Source organism: Peromyscus maniculatus, chromosome 21, assembly GCF_049852395.1.
Source record: "Peromyscus maniculatus bairdii isolate BWxNUB_F1_BW_parent chromosome 21, HU_Pman_BW_mat_3.1, whole genome shotgun sequence".
In the NCBI taxonomy this organism is placed as follows: Eukaryota; Metazoa; Chordata; class Mammalia; order Rodentia; family Cricetidae; genus Peromyscus; species Peromyscus maniculatus.
In genome coordinates, this window is record NC_134872.1 from 800,987 (window position 1) to 827,957 (window position 26,971).

Sequence of the window (26,971 nt, forward strand, 5' to 3'; positions counted from 1 at the left end):
ATACAGACCATCCCACAGCAAAGGGACTATTCTATTGCCACTTATCTTAATTAGAGTTTATGTTGCTCTGAGGAAACACCATGACCAAACAAACAAAGTTGGGGAGAAAAGGATTTATTTGGCTTACACTTCAGCATTGCTGTTCATCACTTAAGAAGTCATGACAAGAATGCAAACAGGGCAGGATCCTGTAGGTAGGAGCTGATGTAGAAGCCATGGAGGAGGATGCTTACTGGCTTGCTTCCCATGGCTTGCTCAGTCCACTTTCTTATAGAACCCAGCACCAGCAGCCCAGGGATGGCACCAATCATTATGGGCTAAATCCTCCCCCATTGATCACTAAACTAGAAAATGCCTTATAGCTGGATGTCATTGAGGCATTTCTTCAACTGAAACTTTTTCTGATAACTCTAGCTTGTGTCAAGTTGACACACAAAACCAGCCAGTACAACTGACCTCTTCTCAACTAGAAGCACAAACACATCACTATTAAGCCACATCCCTTCCTTTCTTATTCATCCCCAAGATCTCACATTAAAATTATTTTAAAAGTCTCACAGTCTGTACCAATTCAAACACATTAAATTTTCAGTCTCTTTAAAATATCCAATCTCTTTTAAAAGTTCAAGTCTTTCAGCTATGGGCTCCTTTAAAAATCAAAATTAGTGTCTACAGTACCTCTCATTGGCATGGTGTACTGATCAGACAGGATGGCTGACCAGCAATCTTTAGGGATTTGCCTATCTTTGCCTCCCCAGAACTGGGATTACAAGCATGTGCCTGATATTTTTTAACATGGCTTCTAGTACAAAACGTACATTTTCATACTTGTCTTTCAAGCATTTCGCAAAATGAGCTTTCTCCTCAGCCCTTTCTGCTGCCATACTTTAACAAGAGAAAAAAAAGAAATGAAAATGATATTTGAGTATGAAATAGGTTGAAATGGCATGAGAGAAAAGGGATGGGACACTCAAAAGATTCACAGAGATGAAACAATGTCATTGTACTGCCCAGTGACAGAGAAGAACAGATGGTAACCTCTTTATTTAACACTAGGTAATAAACCTGCTAACAGATTTCTTCTAGAGCTTCTCCTTCACTCATAACCATCATTATCAACAGTGGCTAATTAACTGTCTGTGGGCAGAGGCCCCAGAGTCCTCACAGAACTAATGAGCATTTGTTCCTATGGGATGGGAGTCCAGGGATACCTCCTTTCTATCTACAGTGCTACCGAAATTATACCAACTTCCAGGACTCTAGCAGAATGGTGGCGGTGGGATATGGTGCATGTGGAACTATGACACTCAATCTCCTTTGGTTCAAGTCTCAGCTCAGGTTATATTGTCCTAACTAAATTACTTAACCTGTCTATGTTTCCATCTCTTCATCGGAAATCAAAGGCAAAACACGTTAGTCATATCCAGGTAATGCCATTGTTGCAAAGTACTTGGGAAGTTCAGAGTGGCATTCCCATCCACACTACTGCTGAGTACTGATGCCAGTGCTTTCAAGGGAGCACAGCCATCAGTTTGCTCAGTTTTCATGCTGTGACAATCAAGTAGAGGCTTCATTCACACCAGAAGCTCCTCATCATAGGGAAGCCTTGGCTGCCCAGGGGTGAGAAGATTCGACCTGACCATGGTAAGTCCTGGGATTTTTCTTCTCCTACAGTCCATCAAAATCTCCCATGTCTTTAAGAGTGGAGGCACCTCTGGCACACATTGTATGGTCCTGAACAAATTATTTAACCTCTCCGTGTTTCTCTTCATCTGTAAACAAAGGTAGAATACAGTCATTGTATCTGAGTTACGCAATTGATGCAGAATGCTTGAGTACCTGATAGGAAGTCAAACAGGGTTCAGAATCCAGGCCTGGCCTTATTGGCTGTGTAGTGTTGGGCAAGTTGTTCAATGCTCTGGTACTGCTCCTCTGCATAGGGAGAATAATACTAAGGATTATTCTAGAAATGTAGCATGGGACCAGATTGCAGAAAGCTCTCAGTAGATAGTAATAAAGTTGTGATGTGAACACTATCAAAAGCAGATACAGCAAGCCTTTCCCTGATCTTTAGTGATCAGTAAAGAAAAAGAACACATCATGAAAATGAAATAACTGAAAGACTGTCAAGTAATATTTGAGTTTTGGTGGTGTCTCAGAATTAGAAGATCAGGTAAAAGGGTATTGTTTTGAAATAGCACACACGCATACACACACACACACACACACACACACACACACACACACACACACACACAAAGCCACAAAGACAGTCAAAGAATGATGGACATCTAAGAGCTTGAAAATAATAAACACAAAGTGACCAGGAAAGTAAGAAAGCCAAGCGTGTAGGAAGGGTAATGAAGAGTGAACAGCTGAGTAAGAAGCCCTTGAATTGCTTTTTAGCCACACAAGAATACAGTACTATAAAACAACATAGGAGAACTTATTATAAATAATCCAAATAAGAGCTATTGCCTCTTAAGAGGTAGGAAGTGAGTGTGATCAGGAGAGGCATGCAAAGGGCTTTTAAGATTTAAACAGCCTTTTGCAGAGTTTATTAACAATAAAGCACTTAAAATTCATGTTGGGGCCTCTTCCCTCAGAGAGGAAAAATGGGGGGAAGAAGAAGAGGTAGAAGTAGACTCAGTAAAGCTGGAGCAGGAAAGAACTTTCAAACAAGAAGAAGCAATCTGTGAGGATACACAGCTCAACCATTCCCTCTGCGGGTCCCACCCATCAGCCTGCAGGGACCCTGCCTCGAAGCTGTCACAGTGGCTGTCATTGCCTGCCACCTTCAAGATGGGCTTCAGGGCCCCAGATCTCCTCTCTTTCACAACAGTAGCTTCAGCTCCTGCAGGATGCAACACTGTTCTCTACAGCTCTGCCTCCCCCCAGACTCAGTAATTTACTTCATGGCTTCTGATTATGGGTTCTCCTGCGGATGTTCAATGTCCTGGTGGATCTTTCAAAGTCATGAGACCACTCACCTTTCCAGCCTATGAGCTCTGACACATAGTCTGTTCACATTGTCTAATATTCATACCAAATTAGTTCCATGGCTTAGCTACGACAGAGGAACTGTGTATAGTATGTTAATCCTGGCTAGATACAATGCAAAAATAATAATTATAATAATCTTCTGAAAAAGTGTACTGGAGACAAAATATGAGTGATAATCAAATCCATGTCCACACTTAAAAGTGAGAGCAGGAGAAGTGGATGGGAAGCAGGTTGGATGGATGGCAGGGTTGGTGTGGGCAGGGAATGGGAGAAGAGGAAGGAGGGGAAACTGTCCTCCATATGTAAAATAAATGAAAAAATGTTAATTAAACAAGAAAGAAAATACAAAGAAGGCATCTGTCCTTCAGACAGTAACCCACAACTAGAATAGGACAATAAGGTTTAAGCAAATGAGACATTTGAATGACACATGTTAATTTTTTTAAAAAATTAGCCTTTCAAAAGAAGAAAATGAGACCAGTTCTACACTGTTCACCATCAAGTCATTAATCCAACCACACAGTTCCTTACAACTGCTAATACTCGGAGAGAACAAAGTCAATAGTTGCACAGTGTTCAGATCATAAATGGTACTCAATAAATGTTTGTTGAAACAATGAAAATTAAGTGATTAATGATTCATGTTTTTCATCAGCCTCTTTTGTCCTTAGCTGAGAATTCAGAGGTACCAGTATGAGAATCCACCCATTTTCCAGGACATTCCTGCTTTATTCTCAGACACTAGACTTTTGACCTGTAAGAAAAGGAAAGAGAAAGGGACTTGATGGTGATCCAGGAAAGAGAGCATAGGGAGTAGAGGGAGAAGAGGAGCATCCACCTCAAGTGAACTTTACAGAACAAGTTGAAATACACTGTCCGACAGCTTCATCCCTCCAACCAGACACAAAAGGCCATGGCCAACCACAGCTCCCCAGTGGGCTTCTTCCTGCTGGGCTTCTCTGAAAACCCACAACTGGAGAAGATTCTCTTTGTGGTTGTCTTGTGTTCCTACCTTCTCACACTCCTAGGAAACACACTCATCCTCCTGCTGTCCACACTGGACCCCAGGCTCCACTCTCCAATGTACTTCTTCCTCTCAAACCTCTCCTTCTTGGACCTCTGCTTCACCACAACCTGTGTGCCCCAGATGCTGGTCAACCTCTGGGGACCCACAAAGACCATCAGCTTCCTGGGATGCTCTGTCCAGCTCTTCATCTTCATGTCCTTGGGAACAACTGAGTGCATCCTCCTGACAGTGATGGCCTTTGACCGCTATGTGGCAGTCTGCCAGCCCCTGCACTATGCCACCATCATCCACCCCCGCCTGTGTCGGCAGCTGGCAGCTGTGGCCTGGGCTATAGGTTTGGTCCAATCCATAGTTCAAACACCTCCCACCCTCCGCCTGCCATTCTGTCCCCATAGACAGATAGATGACTTTCTATGTGAAGTCCCATCTCTAATTCGACTCTCCTGTGGGGATACCACTTATAATGAGATCCAGATGGCTATTGCTAGTATCTTCATTGTGGTTGTCCCTCTGAGCCTCATCCTTGTCTCTTATGGTGCTATTGCCAGGGCAGTGATGAGGATAAGCTCTGCAAAGGGACGCAGGAAAGCTTTTGGGACCTGCTCCTCCCACCTCATCGTGGTCACCCTCTTCTACAGCTCAGTCATTGCTGTCTATCTGCAGCCTAAAAATCCCTATGCCCAAGAGAGGGGCAAGTTCTTTGGTCTCTTCTATGCAGTGGGCACTCCTTCTCTTAACCCTCTTGTATACACCCTGAGGAACAAGGAGGTCAAGAGGGCCTTCTGGAGGCTGCTGGGGAAGGATGGGGACTCTGAGGAGAGCTGAGGGAGAAATAGCATTCTTTCTAAATTAAAATGAATTTGAGCTTTTATTTAAAAAAAAAACTTAATTTCCAAGTCCACTTACTCTTTCATACCATCCAAGCCACAACAGTGGACCAGGTGAGTGACAGGTTATAGCAAGATGGGCTAGTGAAAAGTAGAGAAGCAGAAGCAGAAGAGATTAGGAAGAGGAAAAGTGCCAGGTGTTTCTTCCAAAATTAAGCCTTCTTACCTGGACTGATAAAGAGGGCAGCTTTTATAAAGGGTTCAAGAAATTCAGAAGCAAAAAAAAATTTACAAACCCTAGGAAGCTCATGAAACTTATAGGACTCTAGTAATTCCTCCTTGAGCTGACATAACCAGTAAACAATTGGAAGAGAGAATCCTCCCCAGAGACCTAGCTACGAGCAACTTATACACCTGACTCCAGTGAGACAATAGACATGTGTCCTTATCCATGCTTAAGTGAGGCTTGTCTGTATAAAGCCACAGGTGTAATACATCACTCAGGCTCTATAAGTAGCCACAGTAAACTCAATAGATGACCATGTTGGACTTGAATGGAATGATTTATTTGTCCTACCTTTGGTGCCCTTTCTAAGAGTTTATTCACATTTGTCTAGGGTGGAAAAAGAGGGGGCAAGAGCGAGATGCTGTGGGATGTTCTGTATGGCAAATGTGTTGCTCTGATTGGTCAATAAATAAAACACTGATTGGCCAGTGGTTAGGCAGGAAGTATAGGTGGGACTAACAGAGAGGAGAAAAGAAAGAACAGGAAGGCAGAAGGAGTTACTGCCAGCCGCCGCCAGGATAAGCAGCATGTGAAGATGCCGGTAAGCCACGAGCCGTGTGGCAGGGTATAGATTTGTGGAAATGGATTAATTTAAGCTATAAGAACAGTTAGCAAGAAGCCTGCCACGGCCATACAGTTTGGAAGCAATATAAGTCTCTGTGTTTACTTGGTTGGGTCTGAGCGGCTGTGGGAGTGGCGGGTGACAAAGATTTGTCCTGACTGTGGGCAAGGCAGGAAAACTCTAGCTACAGGGAGAGAGTTAAAGACAGACAGACAGATGGACAGACAGAGAGACAGATAGAGGAGGTATCTTTAATTCACATTCAAAATGTAGTTAATATTAATCTCCTTATGTTTGTTTTCTTTCCCACTCAGTTTTTAATTGTCCTCCTTTTGTTTATAGATTCCCAATCCTCTGTATTCATTTTTCCTAGTTATCTTTACCATTACACTATACTTTATTATAGGGTTTGGGGGGGTTGTTGTTTGGTTTGTTTTTAGTTTTTTTTCAAGGCAGGGTCTCACTATGTAGCTATAGCTAGCCATGAATTCACTCTGTAGACCAAGCTGGCCTCAAACTTTCACATATTCACCTGCCTCTGTCTCCCATGTGCTGAGATTAAAGGTATGTGCCACTTTAACACAATTCTGGAGTATTCTCCACTGTATAACTAGAAAGAAGCCAAGGAAAATCCCATTTTTAAAAAAAGAAACAAGCAAGCAAAAAACAAACAAACAAACAAAAATAAACCTAACCCAGAGACTTTCCTACTCAAAGACAAGAGCATTCAGAGAATTGGTACTGCTTTTAGAAATGTGAGAAACACTAGAATTTGATCTCTCTCCCTCCCCTTGTCCCTTCTTACATGGGATTCTTGCCAGGGTCAAACCCGAGACAGAACTAGTCCAGAGACCCAGATGTCCTCACTGGTGACCTTGGGAAAGAATTCTTCTTGAGACTGACATCCTTGCTGATTGGCAAAGAATCAGAGGGGTACTCTTGTTCTGGGTCATAACTTCTCCTCATCTTGTTTTCTAGACTACAGAAAGAAAAAAGGAAAACAGATAAAGTAGTATTTCAATTTCAGGAATTTTGTGGGTTAAGGAGATGGAACAAGAAGCATAGAAATCCTTGAACCTCCTATCCTACTCTAAGCTGATAGAATATCCCAGATGAAGTCAACCCACCCAGTAAGTCTTCTCTAGAGAAAAGCCTTCTTCCTCTCCAGGAATAAAGGTTTATGAGGGAATTTGTCAGTGCTTTGAAAGTGAATGATAGTCTAGAAATGCAAAGCAAACTCAACATAAAATCTGCTGTGGGGACTCGAGAAATGGCTCAGCAGATAAGAGCACCGGATGCTCGTGGAGAAGAACACTGGTCCAGTTCCAAGAACCCACTACTGGTTTAAAACTGTCTTCAGTTCTACGGGATCTGCATCCTCTTTTGGCTTCCCTAGGCACCAGGAACTCACATGGTGAATTTATATACATTCAGTCAGTGCTCATAAACATAAAATAAGAACAAATAAATTTCAAACATGCACCTAATGAATAAATGTTTCTTTTAAAACCTACAGTGAATTCTTTATGATTTGTTTTGTTTTTACTTATGTGTATTTGTCTGTGTGTGTATGGTCAAGTGTGTGCAAGTGCATGCAGAGACCAGGTCCTCTGCTCTTGCACTGCTCTTGCAGAAGAAGATCCAACACCCATATCAGAAGACTCACAAACCCAGGTCCAGGGAATCTGAGCCCTCTGGCCTCTGTAAGCACCTGAATGTGCACATGCCTAGTTACATACACTCAGAGAGACTTGCATCCCCTGGAGGTAGAATTTCAGGCCATTGTGAGCCACCATGGATGGCTACTAGGATCCAAACCCCAGTCCTTGGCACAAACAGTAAGTGCCTTAAGCACTGAGCCATTTCTCCTGGCCTCCGAATTCTTATTTACTGATGGTGCAGTTAGCATTCAGCAGAAGCAGAAGACTTGGAATATACCTTTGCCTAACATGTGTGAGGCTCTTAGTCCAATTCTCAGAACTGGAAGAAAAAAAATGGATTGAGAGAGATGACTAAGAGAATGTACTGCTCCTGCAGAAGATCCAACACCCATATCAAAAGGCTCACAACCCAGGTCCAGGGAATCTGACACCTCTGTCCTCTAAGCACCTGCACATGCACATACCTATTTGCATACACACACATACTTGTAATTTAAAAAATATTTTTTAAAATTCAGTGGAGACAGAATGGCTGGGTCAGAAGCTTGGGAAATCTCCCTGAAAATCACCAATAATCTAAGCTAAATAAAACGCACCATTGCAAGACACTGGAAATTAGCCAAAAATATGCAATAAACTCTACTTATTCAGAAAAAAATTACTGAACCTGAGAAAGAACATTCTGGGACATGTTAGTCTGGAGCTGGTCCCAACAAGCCTCCACCCATATTGTGAAACCAGGTTATTCAGGCAGGCCACAGGGATCCGAAGTTCTGGTGAGGATGGAACTGTTTTTATTTGGAGCAGGCAGAAAAAAAAAAGAATAATACATATTTTGAGGTTATCAAAAGCAACAACACCTCAGTGGGTACTAGGAAATGTCAGCGATGTAGCTGCTCTGAGGTTGCAGTGTTGTTTTGATCAAGTAACTGACTGGCAAGTCAGCCAGACATGTAACAGCAAGTTCTACACAGTAAGTCAACCAAAGCCTTAGTCCAACTCAGCGTATCTCTGGTGTCTGGAATGGCCAAATACAGTGCCCCTTGTGATGTTTATCATGCTGAATACCAGGCAGAAAATAAAAGTCAATGTAGATTTGTAAGCTGCCTGAACTTGGAAAGCATTTCCCAAGTTACATGTAAACCTATCAGAAAAGGGTGAAATCATGCTGGTTCTAAGAGTTTAAGCACAAAACCTCCAACCCACCACTGGCTGACCAAAATTAGCTCTTCTTTCCCTGGAGAAATACATAAGAAGACCACCTCAAAAACATAATTTGGGTTTGTCATGGTGGTTCATATCTGTAAGAGACTCTGTATCAGAATAAATAATAAAAGTTGAGGGTGTAGCCCAGTGATAGACAGAGCACATGCTTAGCATACTTGGGGAACTAGGCTCAATTTCCAATAATAAAAATATAAAATGATGTTTAAAAGTTGAGTTATCCCTAAGTAGAGATATCAATAGCTACACACAGCAAAGAAAACAAATTTCATAAAATTTACCCACAAGAGAAATTCAACAAATAAGCCTAAAATATCATTGGTTTTCATCCATTAGATGAAGATCGATTACAATGGATATTTGCTGCATATTATCTAAAATATCCAATTTTTAGTGGTGCCTTCCTTCTGGCTCGTGCCTGTGGTCTCAGCACATCAAAGGCTGGGTGGATTGTCTGCAGTTCAAGGTCATCCTGAGTTAACGTAGTGAGTACTGGGTCATGCATAGGTACCTAGTAAGATCCTTTCTCAATAAAAGGTCCAGTTTTAGCCCTCAAGAAGAATATATATATGAACGCGTGTGATGTTAGACGTAGAGGAGGGCTGTCAATGGTTTCTGGCAGGTCCCAATGTTGCCGTGGGGCGGGGGGTGGGGGGGGTACCAAGTACTGAATACGTATTTGTTCAAATGAGTAATTTTTTTATCCACAGTAGTTATGAGAGAGAGAGAGAGAGAGAGAGAGAGAGAGAGAGAGAGAGAGAGAGAGAGAGAGAGAGAGAGAGAGAGAGAGAGAGAGAGAGCGCTAAGTTCTCTCTGTGTGTTCTGGCAAGGTCCCAAGTCACCTCTAAGATTAAATCTACCTAACTGAAAGCCAGTAGGCAGAGTGACCTGCACCTTCCCAGCCCACGCTTCCTGGAGCGATGGGCAGGGACCCGAAGAACCGGTCAGGGCAACAAAGAGTAGAGACGTGAAGAACTTCGGATGCACTGTGGCGGCGGCTGCTGAGTCCTCCTCTGGGGAGTCCTGGGCTGCGGGATTCCAGAGCTGACTTCGCCTTGAAGCTGGACCCGGAAGACCTCAGGAAACCCATGGCTGCAGGGCGGGCGCCACCCGAGCTGCGCTCAGTGAGAGTAAACCCGCGCGACCTTTCCCGTGTAGTGGTCTGGAACCGCAGCCCGCGCGTGGCGCAGCCCCTGTGGCTTGACTTCCAAGGCGAACCACAGCCCTTCCAGACGCTGCTGCCAGGAGCCAGCCTCAGAATCAACAGCTACCGAGGTCACCCTTGGCTCTTCAGGGACGCCAGGACAAACGACAGACTCCTGGTTAACCAAACTGAGTTATTTGTGCCATCTCTCAGTGTTGACGGGCGGCCTGCCTTTGCCAACATCACACTGCCAGTATACACCCTGAAAGAGCGGTGCCTTCAAGTTGTGCGAAGCCTAGTCAGCCCCGAGAACTACAAAAGACTGGACATTGTCTCCTCACTCTACGAAGATTTGGAAGACCACCCCAACGTGAAGAAAGACCTGGAACGGCTTAGCCAAGAACGCATTGAAAATCAGTGATCAGAAAAGGCAGCCAAAGAAAATCACTGAAAAACTCAGCTTCTGACGGTATTGATGAACAAACCAGTGGATGCTCTGGTAGACAGTATCAGGAGGGTTAGCCTCTTTGGTTGGGGTAGAGGAAAGCTAACTTAAACGCACAAAGCAAACATCATAGAGGGAGTCGTTTTATGGAAAGTATTTTTTCTAATTGTTTAAGGCTTGTCCTTTTTCTTAGTCCATTCAGTTTGCAGTGCTATTTTGCTTCTGTTTGTAAACCAGGATTGACTTTCCACAGCTACTGAAATAATGGTGGTAATTTATCTCCACAGAAAGCAGCTGTGCTCCTGTTTAGTGCTAGTATTAAAGGTAAATAAATTGTTGCCAGGTCTGCGTCTTTTTTCTTTTCCTTTCAATGAATCCATGGAATTCCATGTGGTTTGGTATTTTTATCAGCAGGATTTGAGTATACTTTTCATCTGGTTAGAAAGGGCATCTTCAGGCCAGCTGCCCATAACTGTGGGTTTATAGAATATCCTGCAATATGTTACAGTTAAATAAATGTACATATCCTTTCTTATATTCTGGACTTCAGGTCATTAACGTCATACTTTTTTAAATTTACGTTTTACTTGTGTGTCCCTTTCTAGCATAACTATTTCTCCACATTGCATTACCTTTCACAAACATCAGTGTTGCAGCCCCTCTTGTAACTGATGGGATTTTATCACATTTCCTGGCATTGGTCATTATTTTGGGCACATCTTGTGCTGTAATCAGAGTGAAGTGAATGAAACAAAATCCTACACTGGTTCCCTTCCACCCTTCAAGTTATCTACTCTTTGTACCTTCTTTAAATATTCAACAGGTGACCTGGACTTTTGGTTGATTACATAGTGTTAATTTTGGTTTTCAGTTTTGTTGTTGTTGTTTTGTTAGACAGGGTTTTGTGTAGCCAGGACTTATTATGTAGCTGAGAATAAACTCGAACCACTGACCCTTCTCCCTCTGCCTCTGCCTCCTGCACAAGGACTGGGATTGCAGTCAAGTCCGTTTTCTGCTTGGGCTTTATACAAATGTATTGTACTAGCTCTACATAACATGCCTCTAAATATTTAAACTATTTGTTGAAATGTTGCCCTGAGAAACAAATGTGGAGACGGGAAATTCCCTGTGCTGATATAGAGGACACCCACATGTCTCTGTGGGGTGGACTGGGGATTTAAAGAGGTCTGGTGTGGTACTGGTTTAATGAGCCCCTCAATTTCTTTTAACCCCTCTTTAATGTCAATCTCATTAAATCATGTAATTCCAACACCATCCTTTTGTGTTGTACAAAGAAGTTTAAAAACAAGTAAAATGACTAATGTTTCATTTGGAGTTTTGTGACTGTGTTAAATATATTGTTCTTAACAGATGGTATTTTTTCCTATTTTTTTGTTTGTTTGTTTTATTGAAAATAGATTCTGTTCTGATACAATATATCCTGACTATAGTTTCCCTCCCTCCATTACTCCCAGTTCTTCCCCCACCTCCCCTCTGCTTTGGATCCACTCCCTTTCTGTCTCTCATTAGAAAAGTCTTTTAAGATACAAAAACCAAACATGACAAAATAAATACAATAAGATGAAGAAGAAACTATCTTATCAAAGTTGGACACAGCAACCCAACAAGGGGAAAGAGTCTCAAGGGCAGGCACAAGAGTCAGAGACCCACTTGTTTTCAGTCAGGAGTCCCATTAAATCTACAACGGTAATAGCAATAACAAAGCACGGGACCTGGTACAGACCCATGAAGGCCTTTGTTTACCATCTCAGTCTCTGCTTAGCTGGTTCAGAGGGCCTTGTTCTCATGTCCTCTGTCTCCTCTGACTCTTACACTCTTTCCACCTTCTTTTGCACAGGATTCCCTGAGCTCTGAGGGGAGGGATTTGATGGAGACCTCCAACTTAGACTCTGTCTCCTCATAATGTCTAGCTGTGGATCTCTGCATCTGCTCCCATCTGCTGCTGGAGGAAGTCTCTCTGATGATGACTAGATAAGACACCAATATATAGCAGAGTATAGCAGAATATCATTAGGAATCACTTTATTGATTTTTTTTTTTTTGGACCAGCAGTGCTTGGTTTTATCCCAGGTCTCTGGGCAATCTAGTCTCTAGTTCTTGGTGGCCCAAGAAGTGTTGAGTGTGGGTTCCTTCCCATAGAGTGGGCCTTAGGTCAAATCAGATATTGGTTGACTTCCCCTACAAATTCTGTGCCATCATTGCCCTAGCATTTTGTGCAAGTCGGACAGATTGTAGGTCAAAGATTTTGTTGCTAGGTTGATGTCCATGTTTCTATTTCAGTAGCCTGCAGAGTGCCTTCCCTCAACAAAGAGACTAGAACACTGGGTAAAAGCTTCATATAGGCACCAGCTCAACTTCTTCATGTTCAATGAGTCCTGTGGGTGTTGTCCTCAGCAACAGGGCCCGATGTGAGTTTATAGAGAACATCCTTTTGTCTTGGCAACAACCTAGGTTATTTGGGAATTTCCATGGGACTCCCTTGGCCAGCAACTCAGCTGAACACAGCCCAGTCCCACCAATGGAAGCCTTGCCTGGCTACAAGCTGGGTCTTGATGTAGATTGATTCTCAACTTTCTGAAGAATCCCCATATTGATTTCCATAGTAGCTGTGCAAGTTTACACTCCCACCAGCAATGGAGGAGTGTTCTCCTTGCTCAACATCCTTACCAGCATGAACTATCACTTGTGTTATTGATCTTAGCCATTGTGGCAAGTGTAATATGGAATCTCAAAGTCATTTTGATTTGCATTCTATGATGGCTAAGGATGTTGAACATTTAAGTGCTCAGCCACTTAAGATTCCTCTATTGAGAATTCTGTTTAACTGGATTATTTAATGTTTTAATATCAAGTCTCTTGAGTTCTTTATATATTTTGGGTCAGATATGGAGTTGGTAAAAATATTTTCCTATTCTGTAGGCTTCCACTTTGTCCTATTGACATTGTCCTTTGCCTTACAGAATTTCAGTTTCATGAGGTCCCATTTATTATTTGTTGATCTTATTGCCTGGAAAATTGGTGTTCTGTTCAGGAAGCTGTCTCCTGTGCCAATGTGTTCAAGGCTATTCTCCACTTTCTCTTCTATCAGGTTAAGTGTATCTGGTTTTATGTTGAGGTCTTTGATCGACTTGGGCTCAAGTTTTACATGGTGATAAGTATGGATCTATTGCATTCTTCTACAAGTCAACATCCAGTTTGACCAGCACATTTGTTGAAGATGCTCCCTTTTTTCCCAGTGTATATGTCTGTCTTCTTTATCAAAAATTAGATATGTTGGTGTGTGGCTTTCTGTCTGTGGCTTCAATTAGATTCCATTGATCAACATATCTGTTTTAATGACAATACCATGAGGATTTTATTTATATTTATATATTATATATATATATGTATATGTATATGTATATGTATATGTATATGTATATGTATATGTATATTATCTGTAGTATAGCTTGAAAGCAGGAATGGTGATACCTCCAGAAGAAGTTCTTTTATTGTTCAGGTTTTAGCTATCCTAGGTTTTTGTTTTTCCATATGAAGTTGAGAATTGTCCTTTCAAAATTTGTAGAGAATTGTGTTGGAAGCCAAGCATGGTAGCACTTGCCTTCAATCCTGGTGCTCAGAAAGAAGAGGCAGGCAGATCACTGTGAGTTCCAGGCCATCCTGATCAATAGAGTGAGTTTCAAGACAGCTAGAGCTATTACACAGAGAAACCCTGTTTCAAAAACTAAAAAAAAAAAATTTAAACAGAATTGTGTTGGAATTTTGATGGACAATGCATTGAATCTATAGGTTTATTTTCGTAGGATAGCCATTTTTACTATGTTGATCCTACCAACCCATGAGCATGGGAGATCTTTCCATCTTCTGATATCTTCTTCAATTTTTTTTCTTAAAAAAAAACTGAAGTTTTTATCAAACAAGTCATTCACTTGCTTTGTTAGAAAAACCCTAAGATGTTAGAGACTATTGTGAAGAGGGTTGTTTTATTATTTCTGATTTCCTTCTTTCTGATTTCTTTCTCAGTCCATTTGTCATTTGTACATAGGAAGGCTACTTTTTTTTTTTACTTAGTCTTGTGTCCAGGCACTTCTCTGTAAATGTTTATCAGTTAAAGGTTTCTATACCCTGATATTAAGCCTCTCTGCTAACACAGTAAGCAAAAATAAATAAATAAATAACAACAAAAAAATAAGAATTCAAAGTACAGGTTTAATGACTAAAATGTAAAATGCTCCCAGATGATTTTTCGGCCTCCAGAGAGGAGTCAGGGAGAAGAGACCAAAAAACCCATAGCCATTCTCTGGGAGGCAGTTTTAATACCCTATAGGTGTGGTCTTGAGCATCTCTGGTGGAGGAGCCACCTTTTGGCGGGTTTTCTGAAACAGGGCAGGTTTGGAGGGGGGGGAGGAAGATGGGGGAGGAGGGAATGAGGTGGAGCTTCTACCTGAACATCTGTAGGAGTTCACTGGTGAAATTTTTTAGGGTCATTTATGTATACTATCATATCATCTGAAAATGGTGCTTTGACTTCTTTTCCAATTTGTATCCCGATCTCCTTCAGTTGTCTTATTGTTCTAGCTAAAACTTCAACTACTGTACTGAGTAGATATGGAGAGAGTGGAAAACCTTATCTTGTTCCTTATTTTAGGAGAATTGCTATGACTTTCTCTCCATTTAATTTGATGTAGGCTATAGGATTGCTATACATTGCCTTTATTGTGTTTAGGTCTGTTCCTATGTACCTAATCTCTCTAGGACTTTTATCATGAAGGGGTTTGGATTTTGTCAAAGGCCTTTTCTGCATAGAATGAGATGATTATGTAGGTTTTATTCTGTCAGTTTGTTTATATGGTGGGTTACATTTACTGATTTTCAAATCCTGCATCTCTGGGGTGAAGCTTATTTGATCATGGTGAATTTTTTTAGTATTTTTGCATCTATGTTTATAAAGGAAATCAGTCTGTAATTCTCTTTCTTTGTTGAGTCTTTATGTTGTTTGGTTATCAGGGTAACTGTGGATTCATAAAATGAATTGGGCTATGTTCCTTCTGTTTTTAATTTGTGGAATTATTTGAGGGATCTTGGCATTAACTCTTCTTTGAAACTCTGCCCTAAAACCATTGGGCATTTAGGTTTTTTGCTTCTTTGAGAATATCAACAAGATAGACTAACCCTTATCCAAACTAACTAAAAGGAAGAGACAGAATATCCAAATTAACAAAACCAGAAATGAAAAGGGGGACATAACAGGCACTGAGGAAATCCAGAGAATTATAAGGACATATGTAAAAACCTAGAAGCTGACAAATTAGAAAATCTAAAAGAAATGGATAATTTTCTCAATAGGCACAGCTTACCAAAATTAAATCAAGATCAGATAAACAATTTAAAAAGACCTATAACCCCTAATGAAATAGAAGCAGTCATTAAAAGTCTCCCAACAAAAAACCTAAGGGCCAGATGGTTTTAGGGCAGAGTGTAAAGAAATATGGGTTAGTTTAAGTTATAAGAGCTAGTTACTGACAAACTAGTAGCCAAGCATGTATAATTAACAATAAGTCTCTGTGTGGTGTTTTGGAAACTTTCTAGCAGGACAGAAAATTCAGTCAACATAATTCTTTATTGGTTCTTTGGGAGCTTCACATCATGCACGCCAACCCCACTCACCTCCTAGTCCCTCCATATCTGCCCCTCATCCCTGCAGAATACCCCGCAAAGGAACCCAAAAAATTAATTAAAAACAAGACAAAACAAACAAACAAACTCAGCTCAATCCTCCATCTTCCCAATACTTCTTCATCCATTCTAGGGGCATCAGGAGCTGCAGTGTGTCACGTAGTGTACCCTTTTTGTCCAATCAGCCCCACCTACAAAATGTTCCTTGCAATGAATTGTTGTTTCAAGTCTTCTGGCACTATCACTGAACACTCACCAAAATTCCTCTCAGATATCTTGCTGTTGCCCTAAGTCATGAAGATTCTTCAGTTATCATTCCACAGAAGCAGTTCCTTCATGCACTACAGCAGGTCATAGATGGGGTAGTTGATAGGGTGGACCAACCCAAGGCCCAGGATGTGGGTCTGAGTTGTAGCTGAGCTCATCAGTCAGGGCCACTGGGATCATTCCCTCTCAGGCAAGGGGCAGAGCCAGCTCTCCTAGGCCCATGACATTGGGGCCAGCTCTCCCATGCCTGTGGTTAGGGGTGGGGCCATCTCTCCTGAGTGCAGGGGGTAGTCTCCCATGGTGGGCACAGCTCTCCTGCTGTAGTATCCAGTGAGGGGCAGAACCAGCTATCCCAGGGATCCTGGATTCCTTAAAGGAATTTACTCATTTCCTCTTGAAGGACCTTCATCATATTCATGAAGGCTGTTTTAAAGTCTTTATTTTATGCTTCAGCTATGGTAGAATATTCAGGGCCTGCTGTGGTGGGATAGTTAGGCTTTAGTGGAGAGATACTACCCTGATTGCTGTTCATTGTGTTTTTGTGCTGGCTTCTCAGCATTTGTCTTTGTTGGGTGAGTGTTTTTTTCCTTGGATTCTGTTTCTTCTCTGGATTTTCAGAGTGGAAAGGCTGCATGTTGCCTGTTTTCCTAGGCTGTTCAGCTGGTATATTCCCAGGGAATGCCTGTTAGTGTTGGAGGCTGGGTAACTGGGATGAGTTGGGGAAGGAAGGTTGGGGTGAAGGTTTTTATGATCCCTTGGGGATGGAGGTCAGAGAGGAAATGGAGACCACAGCAGGTTTCCATCTACAGAATGAGGATGAGACAGTGGAGGGGGATCGGGGGTTACTGGATCTCAGGAACAGTAGAAGAGGTGTGGGTCTGCCTTCAGCCTACTCCTTGCCCTAAGAAAGGCAGCCCTTGGGTTAGCAGAAGATGCCTGTATCTGAGATACAGCAACAAATGGGAGGATAAAGTTAGGATGGGATGCTTTGTGTAATCCACAGGAGATGTGGGTGGGGGTGAGGGGAGGCTGCAGCTGGTGTTCTGTTGCAGTGCTAGGAAGTAGAGTGCAGATTGGGTCTAGGGGAAGAGAGCTACAGGAAAAAGTCTATGGGTAGCCTACCTGGCTTTCTGGCAGGCATGACCTGTGTCAAGTTTTCATTTTTAAAATAATCATTAATGCATTAAATAGTGACTCAGGTGAATAAAAAAGAAAAGTGGTGGAGGAATAAAGAAAAAGAAAGGAGAAGAAGAGAAAAGAAAAGAGATTGACCATGGAGAAAACAAGAAAGAAAAATAAGGAAAGTCCAAGTAGGAACTATGGAGTTGAAAAATAAAATAAATAAGATTTAGAAATTATCCAGAGAGATTCAGCAGATAATTAGAACTGGCAAATGAAAGAATCACACTTGAAGGTGGATCAAAATTATACAAAATATACATTATAATAATGGAGCCAACTGTTGTTTTCTAGAATTTTGCAAACCAGCTATTAAAAAAGACCTTTACTAAAAGTCAAGTTTGACAATTCTAGCTATGACAAATAGTTTCAAAGTCCTGTGAAAATGCCTCATGTCGCAAATAATGCAGATGTGATTATTGTCATCTCTACTAACAGAGAAGGAATGGTGGCCTTGTCCCTTATTCCAGTAATGGCTATGGTTGGCACACTTTCACCAGGAGTCCCCTGCCCCCTCCACCATAATTACTAGCTAATTGTCTGTGGGCTGTGGAACCCTTGTGTCTCAGCTGAATTAATGAGATATTTCTCTCTATAGAACAGGAGTTCTGGGATCCCTCTCTCCACCATATACAGTGTCAGGCTTTCTACTACCAGGACCACTAAAACAGATGCTAACTTCTCTACAGACTGCTTGCCAAAATCTTGCTAATTAAGAGATGCCTCTACCCCATTTGGCCTCATTTACCCCATAGAAAAGGCAGCAGGCTGTGGTTGGTAAACAGTCAGTTCATTTGTGTTTACACATGAACTCTGGTGCTTACCACTATATTGTGCTAGCCTAGTGGTTTAAGCTTTCTTTGTTAACTTCCTTATGTAAAAAGAAAGATACTAATACATAGAGTTGTAAGAGGCAATCAGAGGTGTGTGGATAAATGCTTAACAGCTTGACTGGAGGAATGCAGAGCCCTTATTTACAATGTTTGCTCTGTTTACACAGCACAAATGCTCCTGGCATGGATGATCTTAGGTAATTATAATTTAAAAGCTATCTCATAAAATCTGAGAATTTAAGTATCAAATAAGTTAGTTCTAACATATTATATGAGTGTCTACTCAAAAAAAGAGCCTGGCTATAAAGCTTAGAGATTCTTATTACAACCAGAGATCTAGTTGCCCTTTCAGAGACCATCATTCTTCCTTATTTCAAGTTTTCTTCTTGATGTCCATGCACAGACAAAGAACCAATTAAGAATTTCAACATGGTCAATTGCTGACAACTAAAGCAGATCTTCTTCAGATGAGGGTAAGTAAAATATTTGCTGTTCTCTCATGTAATACTGGTTTCCATGTGTCCTCAACAATAGAGCCCCAGAAGGAGAGTTTTAAGCGGTGAGGGGCTTTTATCTATCTGCTTTTGGGGTTCTATTACTTTAGGGGTTGATTTTAGCTTTTGAGGCAACTGTACCCCAAGATAAAATCTACCCACTGCTGCCTCTTGATTGCCAAGATGACAGGTATTAGGTACTGCAAAACTGGGTTGAGTTTAATCAGCCACATTAAATCACACTAATCTGGTGGCCTCAAGCCCTCACATTTTGGGTAGAAAAATGTCAGTCTGTCATAGCTCTGCACTAGGTATTTTCCTCCGTATTCCTCCAGGTATGGGGGAAAGTCTCTAGAATTCTCTTAGTCCCAACATTTTTTTGAGTGGGTGACCTGACAAACCTTACTTGCCCCGAGAGAGTTCACTGTAAAAATTCATGGTAAAATTGTAAGATCTATGCAGGGTTGCTATGGAAACCAGATGTTCAGGCAGCCGTTTGCTATACTTGGCACAAGTGACACACTCCACAGTTGGAAAGTGCTAATAGCAAAAGAAGAAAATGACTACCAGACCTTCATTACCCCCTTCAAGTGACCAGCCTCCACCAGTCCTGACAATCTGAATTCAATCCCATGGATTCTCATGATAGAAGTAAAGCAGTTCCCACAAACTGTCCTCTTACCTTCACATGTATGCTGTCACACACACAAAAATAAATAAATAAATGCAATGCATCTTAATAAGATTTCTTTATTTTCTATCACACGTATGATTATTTTTGAATGCATGTGCATGTGTTCACTACATGGCTTGGTAACTGCAGAGATCAGAAGAAGGCATCAGATCTTCTGGAGGAGTTTATGGAATTGTTGTAAGCCACCATGTGGGTGTTGGGAACTGACATATGGTCCTCTGCAAAAGAACAAGTGCCCTTAACAACGGAGCTATCTCTCCAGCCCCTGTGCAACGTATTTTTAAAGAAACAAAAGTTATGAGAAGACAGAGAATAATTCATGTAAAGTTGAGATTGGTAGTTCCATCTTTCAGAATGGAAAATGAGAAGTCAGGGAGGGGCACACAGGGCCCTCTAAAATACCTGGAATGTCTATTTACAACCTTAACCTGGTTATTGGATACATTACAGGTTGAATTCCTTATTGTTTATACTGTAGAGATTTGCTTTGTCTATACTTTCATTTGAATATAAAATAATAATAATAATAATAATGAAAAATATTCTGTAGGATCAAGAACAAGGGGGCAAGAAAAAAAACCAGAAGGTTCTGGAAATAATGATGGGGCAGTGAGTGAAGCCCTGTACCTGAGTGTTCTTCCTTCTTAGAACACTTCTGGCGGGGCCCCACCTACCCATTGCTATCCTGTCATCTGCCAGGCCAGAGAACCCTGTGTCCTCGGTTCAGCTTCCAGAGGAGTCGCAACCTCCCCAATCTGTCACTGAGCTGGCCGGCTATGTTCCAATATTTCCAGTCACTTCACTGATGGAGTTTTCTTGGATGAAATTTTCCCCAAGTTTGCCCTTCACTTTATTAATTCTGTACTTTCAATCACCTCATAGACCTGCATGATTGAAATTTATATCTAAGTCTTTTGATAATGCAACTGTGAGCCACAGTAATTTTAACAAGCCACTCTTGCATCCTGACTGTTAACTTTTCATGAGGACTGAGTGATTGGAACAAGGCTACTTCCTATCCAGGGCAGCTGTTTAGTAATAAATTGTAAAGAAGCCAAGACAGCTGAAATGATCTGCTATGTATGAATGGAGTCTCCTAAAATGAAAGAAAACCTCTCATATATATAACACATTCTGAGCCAGATTTGGTGGCTCACACTTACAGTCCCAGCATTCCAGAAGCTGATACAGGAAGATTGCCTGGAGGCACTGGCCAGCCTATGAATTGTAGTTTAGGTCTGCAGTTTACAAATAAATAAGTAAATAAAGAAATAAAATAAATTCAAACCAATTATTTTGAATGAATTTTCAGGTTGTATCTCTGTAAGTTTCACCATTTCTGTGTTAACCTAGCGAATACTTATTGGTAAATAAGGCAGTGAATACTGCCTCAGAGGTACATCCATACCCCAAAAACATAGTATTTAACTAATTCCCCCAAGAGATAGTAAGCATGAGGAAGCACCGAGTAAAAACAGAAAAGCACTGAGGATATAGGGCACCCAACACATTTCTCTGAATGAGTGAATGAGTTGATTAACCAGTCAGAAATCAGCATTCTCCACCCTTAACCAGGAAGTCAGGGGACCAATGTGAGGATCTACCCAGCCTCCTTCACATTCTTGGTTTCCTCACAGCCACTACACAACGTTTGACCAAGAGAAACAGGTGAGGGCAACGACCTGCTCGGTGATGAGCCTGGAAAGTGAACTTGGGGGAGCAGAGGAAGAAGAAAAATGTCCATCCAGCATGTCCTGACTATGAAAAGCAAATACAGTGAGTTTTCATGAGACGCCTTATATCACACTAATCTGACAGCTTCATCTCACTAACCAGACACAAAAAGCCATGGTCAACCACAGCTCCCCAGTGGGCTTCTTCCTGCTGGGCTTCTCTGAACACCCACAACTGGAAAAGATTCTCTTTGTGGTTGTCTTGTGTTCCTACCTTCTCACACTCCTAGGAAACACACTCATCCTCCTGCTGTCCACACTGGACCCCAGGCTCCACTCTCCAATGTACTTCTTCCTCTCAAACCTCTCCTTCTTGGACCTCTGCTTCACCACAACCTGTGTGCCCCAGATGCTGGTCAACCTCTGGGGACCCACAAAGACCATCAGCTTCCTGGGATGCTCTGTCCAGCTCTTCATCTTCATGCTTCTGGGGACCACCGAATGTATCCTCCTGACAGTGATGGCCTTTGACCGCTATGTGGCAGTCTGCCAGCCCCTGCACTATGCCACCATCATCCACCCCCGCCTGTGTCAGCAGCTGGCAGCTGTGGCCTGGGCTATAGGTTTGGCTCAATCCATAGTTCAGGTACCACCCACCCTCCGCCTGCCATTCTGTCCCCATAGACAGATAGATGACTTTCTATGTGAAGTCCCATCTCTAATTCGACTCTCCTGTGGGGACACTACTTTTAATGAGATTCAGTTGGCAGTTGCAGGTGTCATCTTTCTGCTTGTGCCTCTGAGTCTCATCCTTGTCTCTTATGGTGCTATCGCCAGGGCAGTGCTGAGGACTAACACTTCAAAAGGACGCAGGAAAGCTTTTGGGACCTGCTCCTCCCACCTCATCGTGGTCACCCTCTTCTACAGCTCAGTCATTGCTGTCTATCTGCAGCCCAAAAATCCCTATGCCCAAGAGAGGGGCAAGTTCTTTGGTCTCTTCTATGCAGTGGGCACTCCTTCTCTTAACCCTCTTGTATACACCCTGAGGAACAAGGAGGTCAAGAGGGCATTCTGGAGGCTGCTGGGAAAGGATAGGGACTCTGGGGAGAGCTGAGGGAGAAATACTTGTGTGCTTTCTGAATTAAATGGAGTTTCTTCATGATATGTAGGTTGTATTTATATATTTTTGCATATATATTATGTAACAATAATAATAATAACAGAAAAAGAAGCTATCAACTTGAGAGGGGGAAGATGTGTGAGGAGTTGGAGAGTGGGAACCTGGGAGGAGCTAGAGGTAGAAAAGGGAGGGGAAAGTGATATAATTCTATTTCAATGAAAATATATTTTTGAAAAAAATTTAAATGTTCAGCTTCTAAGGCCACACAACTGAGCCACTATAGTGGGACAGTGTGACTATGGAGAGGGAGGGAGGGAAAGTGAGAACATATGCATTTCCTTTATAGATCTTAAGTTCAAGCACTATCAACTTTTTATATTTCTCCTCTTTTCCACTGTATTTTATTGCCTTTGTTTCTATACATCCTCAAACTCTGCCTTGGTTGTTTCTTCATATATCTTCTCTCACCAGCTGTTATATCTGTATATCTGCATTGCCATGTAAGCAAAGGCTTAGGGCATAACAAATCTGAAATTTGGAAAGATGCCCTTTGATCATCTTACAATGTGAGAGAATGTGATAGTCTAGTGATGTCTTAAGTCTCTGCCTATCATCTACGTATCTGTCTATCTCCTAACTCTATCTATCATATATATATATATATATATATATATATATATATCTCATCATCATCATCATCATCATCATCATCATCTATCTATCATCTATCTTTGCACCTTGTAGTCATGAAACATTTCCTTGTGGCCTCCCAGCTTCTGGCAGAGCATGAGGTTTTCTTCCTCATAACATTAGGATATAACAACAGGACATGAGAGCTATCTGCAACTAGACACTGTGTCTTCACTGATGGAGGTTGTGACTTGAATGTGAGATGCCCCTATAAGCTCATGTGTTTGATCATTTGGTCCACAGGTAATGGAATTCTTTTGGAATGGTGTGGAACCTTTAGGAATTGGCTCCTGGCTGGAGGAAGTGGGTCACTGAGGCAGGCCTTGAGTTTTCAGAGCATAGATTCAATTGCATCCACCCTCTGCTTCCTGACTGTGAATCCAGTGTTGCTCTGTTGCTCACATCCCTGCTACCATGCTTTTCCATCATCATGGACTGCATTCCCTCAATCTATGAGCCAAAAAAAAACCCTCACCCCTTATACTGATTCTCGTCAGGTTTTTGGTCCTAGCAAGAACAAAAGTCGCTAAAACTGAAACAGGACTGAGAAAATGGAGGGACATGGAAAAGAAAGTAGCCCCTACCCCAGAATCTTGTTTAAGCCTCTGCCAGCTGAGAATCCAGAATTGGAGCACAGTTAACATTTGTTACGAAGGTTGCCTACATAAAGGCACCATTCTTTTATGTAGAGAAGTTTCCAATAAGAATGTTAAAATAATGAATCATGGCTTAAGCACATGATTCATTACTACCTTCAGGAATGACCTTGTTCCTTTCCCAACTATAAACCTGCACTTTTCTAAGACACAAGAACCTCCAGTTATCATAAAAGATATGTTTTAGGCCCCTATACAACCCTTTCACCTATGGTTTCATCTGATCAGGTTGTATTCCTACCCAAGACACCTCAGGAGCTACCGTATAATCTCATTGACCAAATGCTAGTGGCCATTTCAGAGGAGCAGCAGGTGGCAATTGAAGTTAAAGGTGTCAGCCCACCAGTAAATCTCAGATAGACAAGATCCCAAGACCACAGACTCCAGTTCAAGGTGTCAGCCCACCAGTAGGAAAATCCCTGATAGGTAAATCTCAGATAGACAAGACCCCAAGACCACAGACTCCAGAATGTCTTTTGCTTCTGCTGTGCCTTTACATGTTTGTGTCTGCCATCTTCCTCTGGTGTCTGGCATGGTGTGAATGGGTGTGGGAGATCCCTACTGCCTGTAATATAGTGTGTTTATATCATGGAAATATCACGTTCTACTGGTCATTTTTACCTGTGGACTATTATGAAGATTTCTTCCTAAGCTGTACTGTCTAATTTATAATAATGTTTTTATAGAGTTTTGATGATAAAAATAAAACAAGGAAGTGTCACACAGCTAGAACACATGAGTTTCTATTGAGGAGTCACATAGACTATGGCTTAGGTTAATGATTAAGAAAAACAATTGAGTCTCAGTAGCCCAGCTAGCTTAAATTCTTTTAATTTTAATGTTGGGAGATGTGTTCACCAGTCTCAGAGTGCATCATAGCTGAAACACAGCTTTGAAAATAACTTAAAGTTAGACTAAGATGTTTTTGTCAAATAGCTTTGAGGTGAAAGACCCAAAAAGGCAATCTAAAGTTCTAGAAAGGCACATAGTTGAATGAGGAGTTCATTAAGGTCAGGGAACAAGAACAAAGCAGCCCAATTATCATTAGATGGTGTGTTTTTCTTGTTAGGGTTTGTTGATGACCAAAGGTGATGATTAATTCCTTGTACCCATTTCTGCCCTCAGTCTCCTGATATAAAAAGCTATTGATGAGTAAGTATGCACCCTGAAGATTTAAAGTAGAGCTGACTGGTTCTTTTTCATATATAAAAGTTTAGATTTGTGATTGATTTCTTTAAGATTCCTTATAAGATTACCTTTTACAAGATAAGTAAAAAAAGTGATTGGACCTTTCTTTGTGACTGCACAACATAGCCTGCCAGTAAAAGAACTAGCTGAGAAGAATATCTTGCTTGCTTAAACTGTTAATCTGTAACACATTGCTTGGGTATGAATGTACATGGGTTCTTAGGGATAATTTGTTTTTCATCCATAATACATAAAATATTTAATCATGTAAAACATACCTTTTTTACTTGTATTCATTGTAATCATTCACTTGAAAAACAAAATGTAACCACATTGTAATTTTTATATTGCTTGAAAGATTTTGCTCAGGTATACAAGCTGTAAGGAAAAAAAATAAAGAGAATGACAAGGAAAACATCAAGAATGAGAGAATTAAGGGGAAAACATCAAGAGAGACAGAAGTGACAGTTCCTGATAGAGATAAGAAAAGAGAAGAGAATGCAAAAGAAGAATAAAGAAAATGTCTGAAGGAAACCATCAAAAGAGTGTGTGAGTGTCTTTACCCTCACCCCCTCATAAAGAAAGTCATAGCGTGCTGACTTTTTTGATTCCCTTTGAGCCCTGCGCTGCTGGAGGCTGGTCCCCCAGGCAGGGAAAACCAAAAAGAGGTGGGGGGATATTCTTAGCAACCTTTTGAGATATTATTTGAAGGCAGCCAAAAATAATGGCAGCTAATGAGAAAATAAAGAGCAACTGTCTCTTGTGAAGTCCAAATACACACTTTCTATGTGCTCTACCCTGTTCTGAGTACCTCTGTCTCCAATGCTTGAGTCTACAGAGAGTTTCTTCCTAGTAAAATCAATCTCTGCTTCACATTGGCTCACACTGAATTTCCTGTCTTCAGCAAACTCCTCCCATCCTCACTCATGTAGAAGTCTGTGAAAGAACTCCACAGGCTGCTGCAGGAAGCAGTGCATCTCTGGCCCACAACCCACTGCTCCTGACAACATAGTAGGGTATCTCAACACTATTGCCATCATACACTCCTTTAGATTCAGTGTCATCCTTTTTGAAGTACATAAGTAATAAACTGCCTGCTGTTAAGGTGCGTTCATATGTAATGAGACTGAGAAGGAAAAAGAGACATTGTCTTCATGTCTGGTGAGGGGCCCATGCTCCTGTAAATATCCCTTCACCTACATTACTGTAAGCAAACCTAGTATAACTCACTGGGTTACACACACACACACACACACACACACACACACACACACACAAAAGGACATGAAAATAGAGGGAGGAAGAGAATAATGGGAGGAGAAGTAGAACAAAAAAAGGTAATAGAGGATGAATATGATTAAAATAGATTGCACACATATATAAACATGTCATACTGGAACTCAATGTACTAACTAATACATGATAATAAAAAAGTATTTTTAAACCTAAGTACTTCATTTATGTAAGGTGTACCTGAATTTTGACAAAGAGATAAGAAATAAAATACAATACTTGTGTATTGAAAGGGTTAAAACAAGACTTAAGAGAAATAAGTGGGACACCCAAGAGGACACCATAGCTAAAACAATGCCATTATGCCCCCTAGTGACACAAAGGAGAGTGTGACATTTTCAACATGGAATATTCTAATGGAATGCTGACCTCGATCCTCTCTGTTCTTAACATCACTGTCAACAGTGGCTAATTAATCATCAGTGGGCAGAGGCCCCAGAGTCCTGGCAGAACTAATGAGCACGTGTCCCTATGGGATGGGAGTCCAGGGATACCTCCTTTCTATCTCCAGTGCTAGCAAAAGAAAAGGTAACTTTTTGACTTCGGCAGAATATTGGTGCTAAGATGCAGTGAGTGACTGATCCTGGAAGCAGTCTCCTTTAGTTCAAGTCTCAGCTCAGATTATATTGTCCTGGCTAAATTACTTAACCTGTGTCCATCTCTTCGTTGAAAATCAAAGGCAAAACACGTCATATCCAGGTAATGCCATTGTTGCAAAGTACTTGGGAAGTTCAGAGTGGCATTCCCATCCACACTACTGCTGAGTACTGATGCCAGTGCTTTCAAGGAAGCACAGCCATCAGTTTGCTCAGTTTTCATGCTGTGACAATCAAGTAGAGGCTTCATTCACACCAGAAGCTCCTCATCATAGGGAAGCCTTGGCTGCCCAGGGGTGAGAAGATTCGACCTGACCATGGTAAGTCCTGGGATTTTTCTTCTCCTACAGTCCATCAAAATCTCCCATGTCTTTAAGAGTGGAGGCACCTCTGGCACACATTGTATGGTCCT

At 41.5% G+C, this 26,971-nt stretch overlaps 2 protein-coding genes and 1 pseudogene across 3 annotated transcripts; all 3 read left to right on the forward strand.

Annotated features, from left to right (window-relative positions):
* The first annotated feature begins 3,916 nt into the window (after positions 1 to 3,916).
* LOC102917330 (olfactory receptor 2H2-like) lies at positions 3,917 to 4,855 on the forward strand. The gene has a single exon (XM_006998335.3). The coding sequence runs from the start codon at positions 3,917 to 3,919 to the stop codon at positions 4,853 to 4,855; it is 939 nt and encodes a 312-aa protein (XP_006998397.3).
* Positions 4,856 to 9,523: 4,668 nt separating this feature from the next.
* LOC102921030 (von Hippel-Lindau disease tumor suppressor pseudogene) lies at positions 9,524 to 25,085 on the forward strand (annotated as a pseudogene). The gene is made up of 4 exons (XR_013046821.1): positions 9,524 to 10,203; positions 18,559 to 18,628; positions 20,981 to 21,119; positions 25,029 to 25,085. The product of XR_013046821.1 is annotated as a von Hippel-Lindau disease tumor suppressor pseudogene (transcript).
* LOC102917028 (olfactory receptor 2H1-like) lies at positions 21,117 to 25,085 on the forward strand. The gene has a single exon (XM_076558073.1). It carries the CDS (start codon positions 21,192 to 21,194, stop codon positions 22,128 to 22,130), a length of 939 nt encoding a protein of 312 aa, XP_076414188.1. The 5' UTR covers positions 21,117 to 21,191; the 3' UTR covers positions 22,131 to 25,085.
* Positions 25,086 to 26,971: the final 1,886 nt, after the last annotated feature.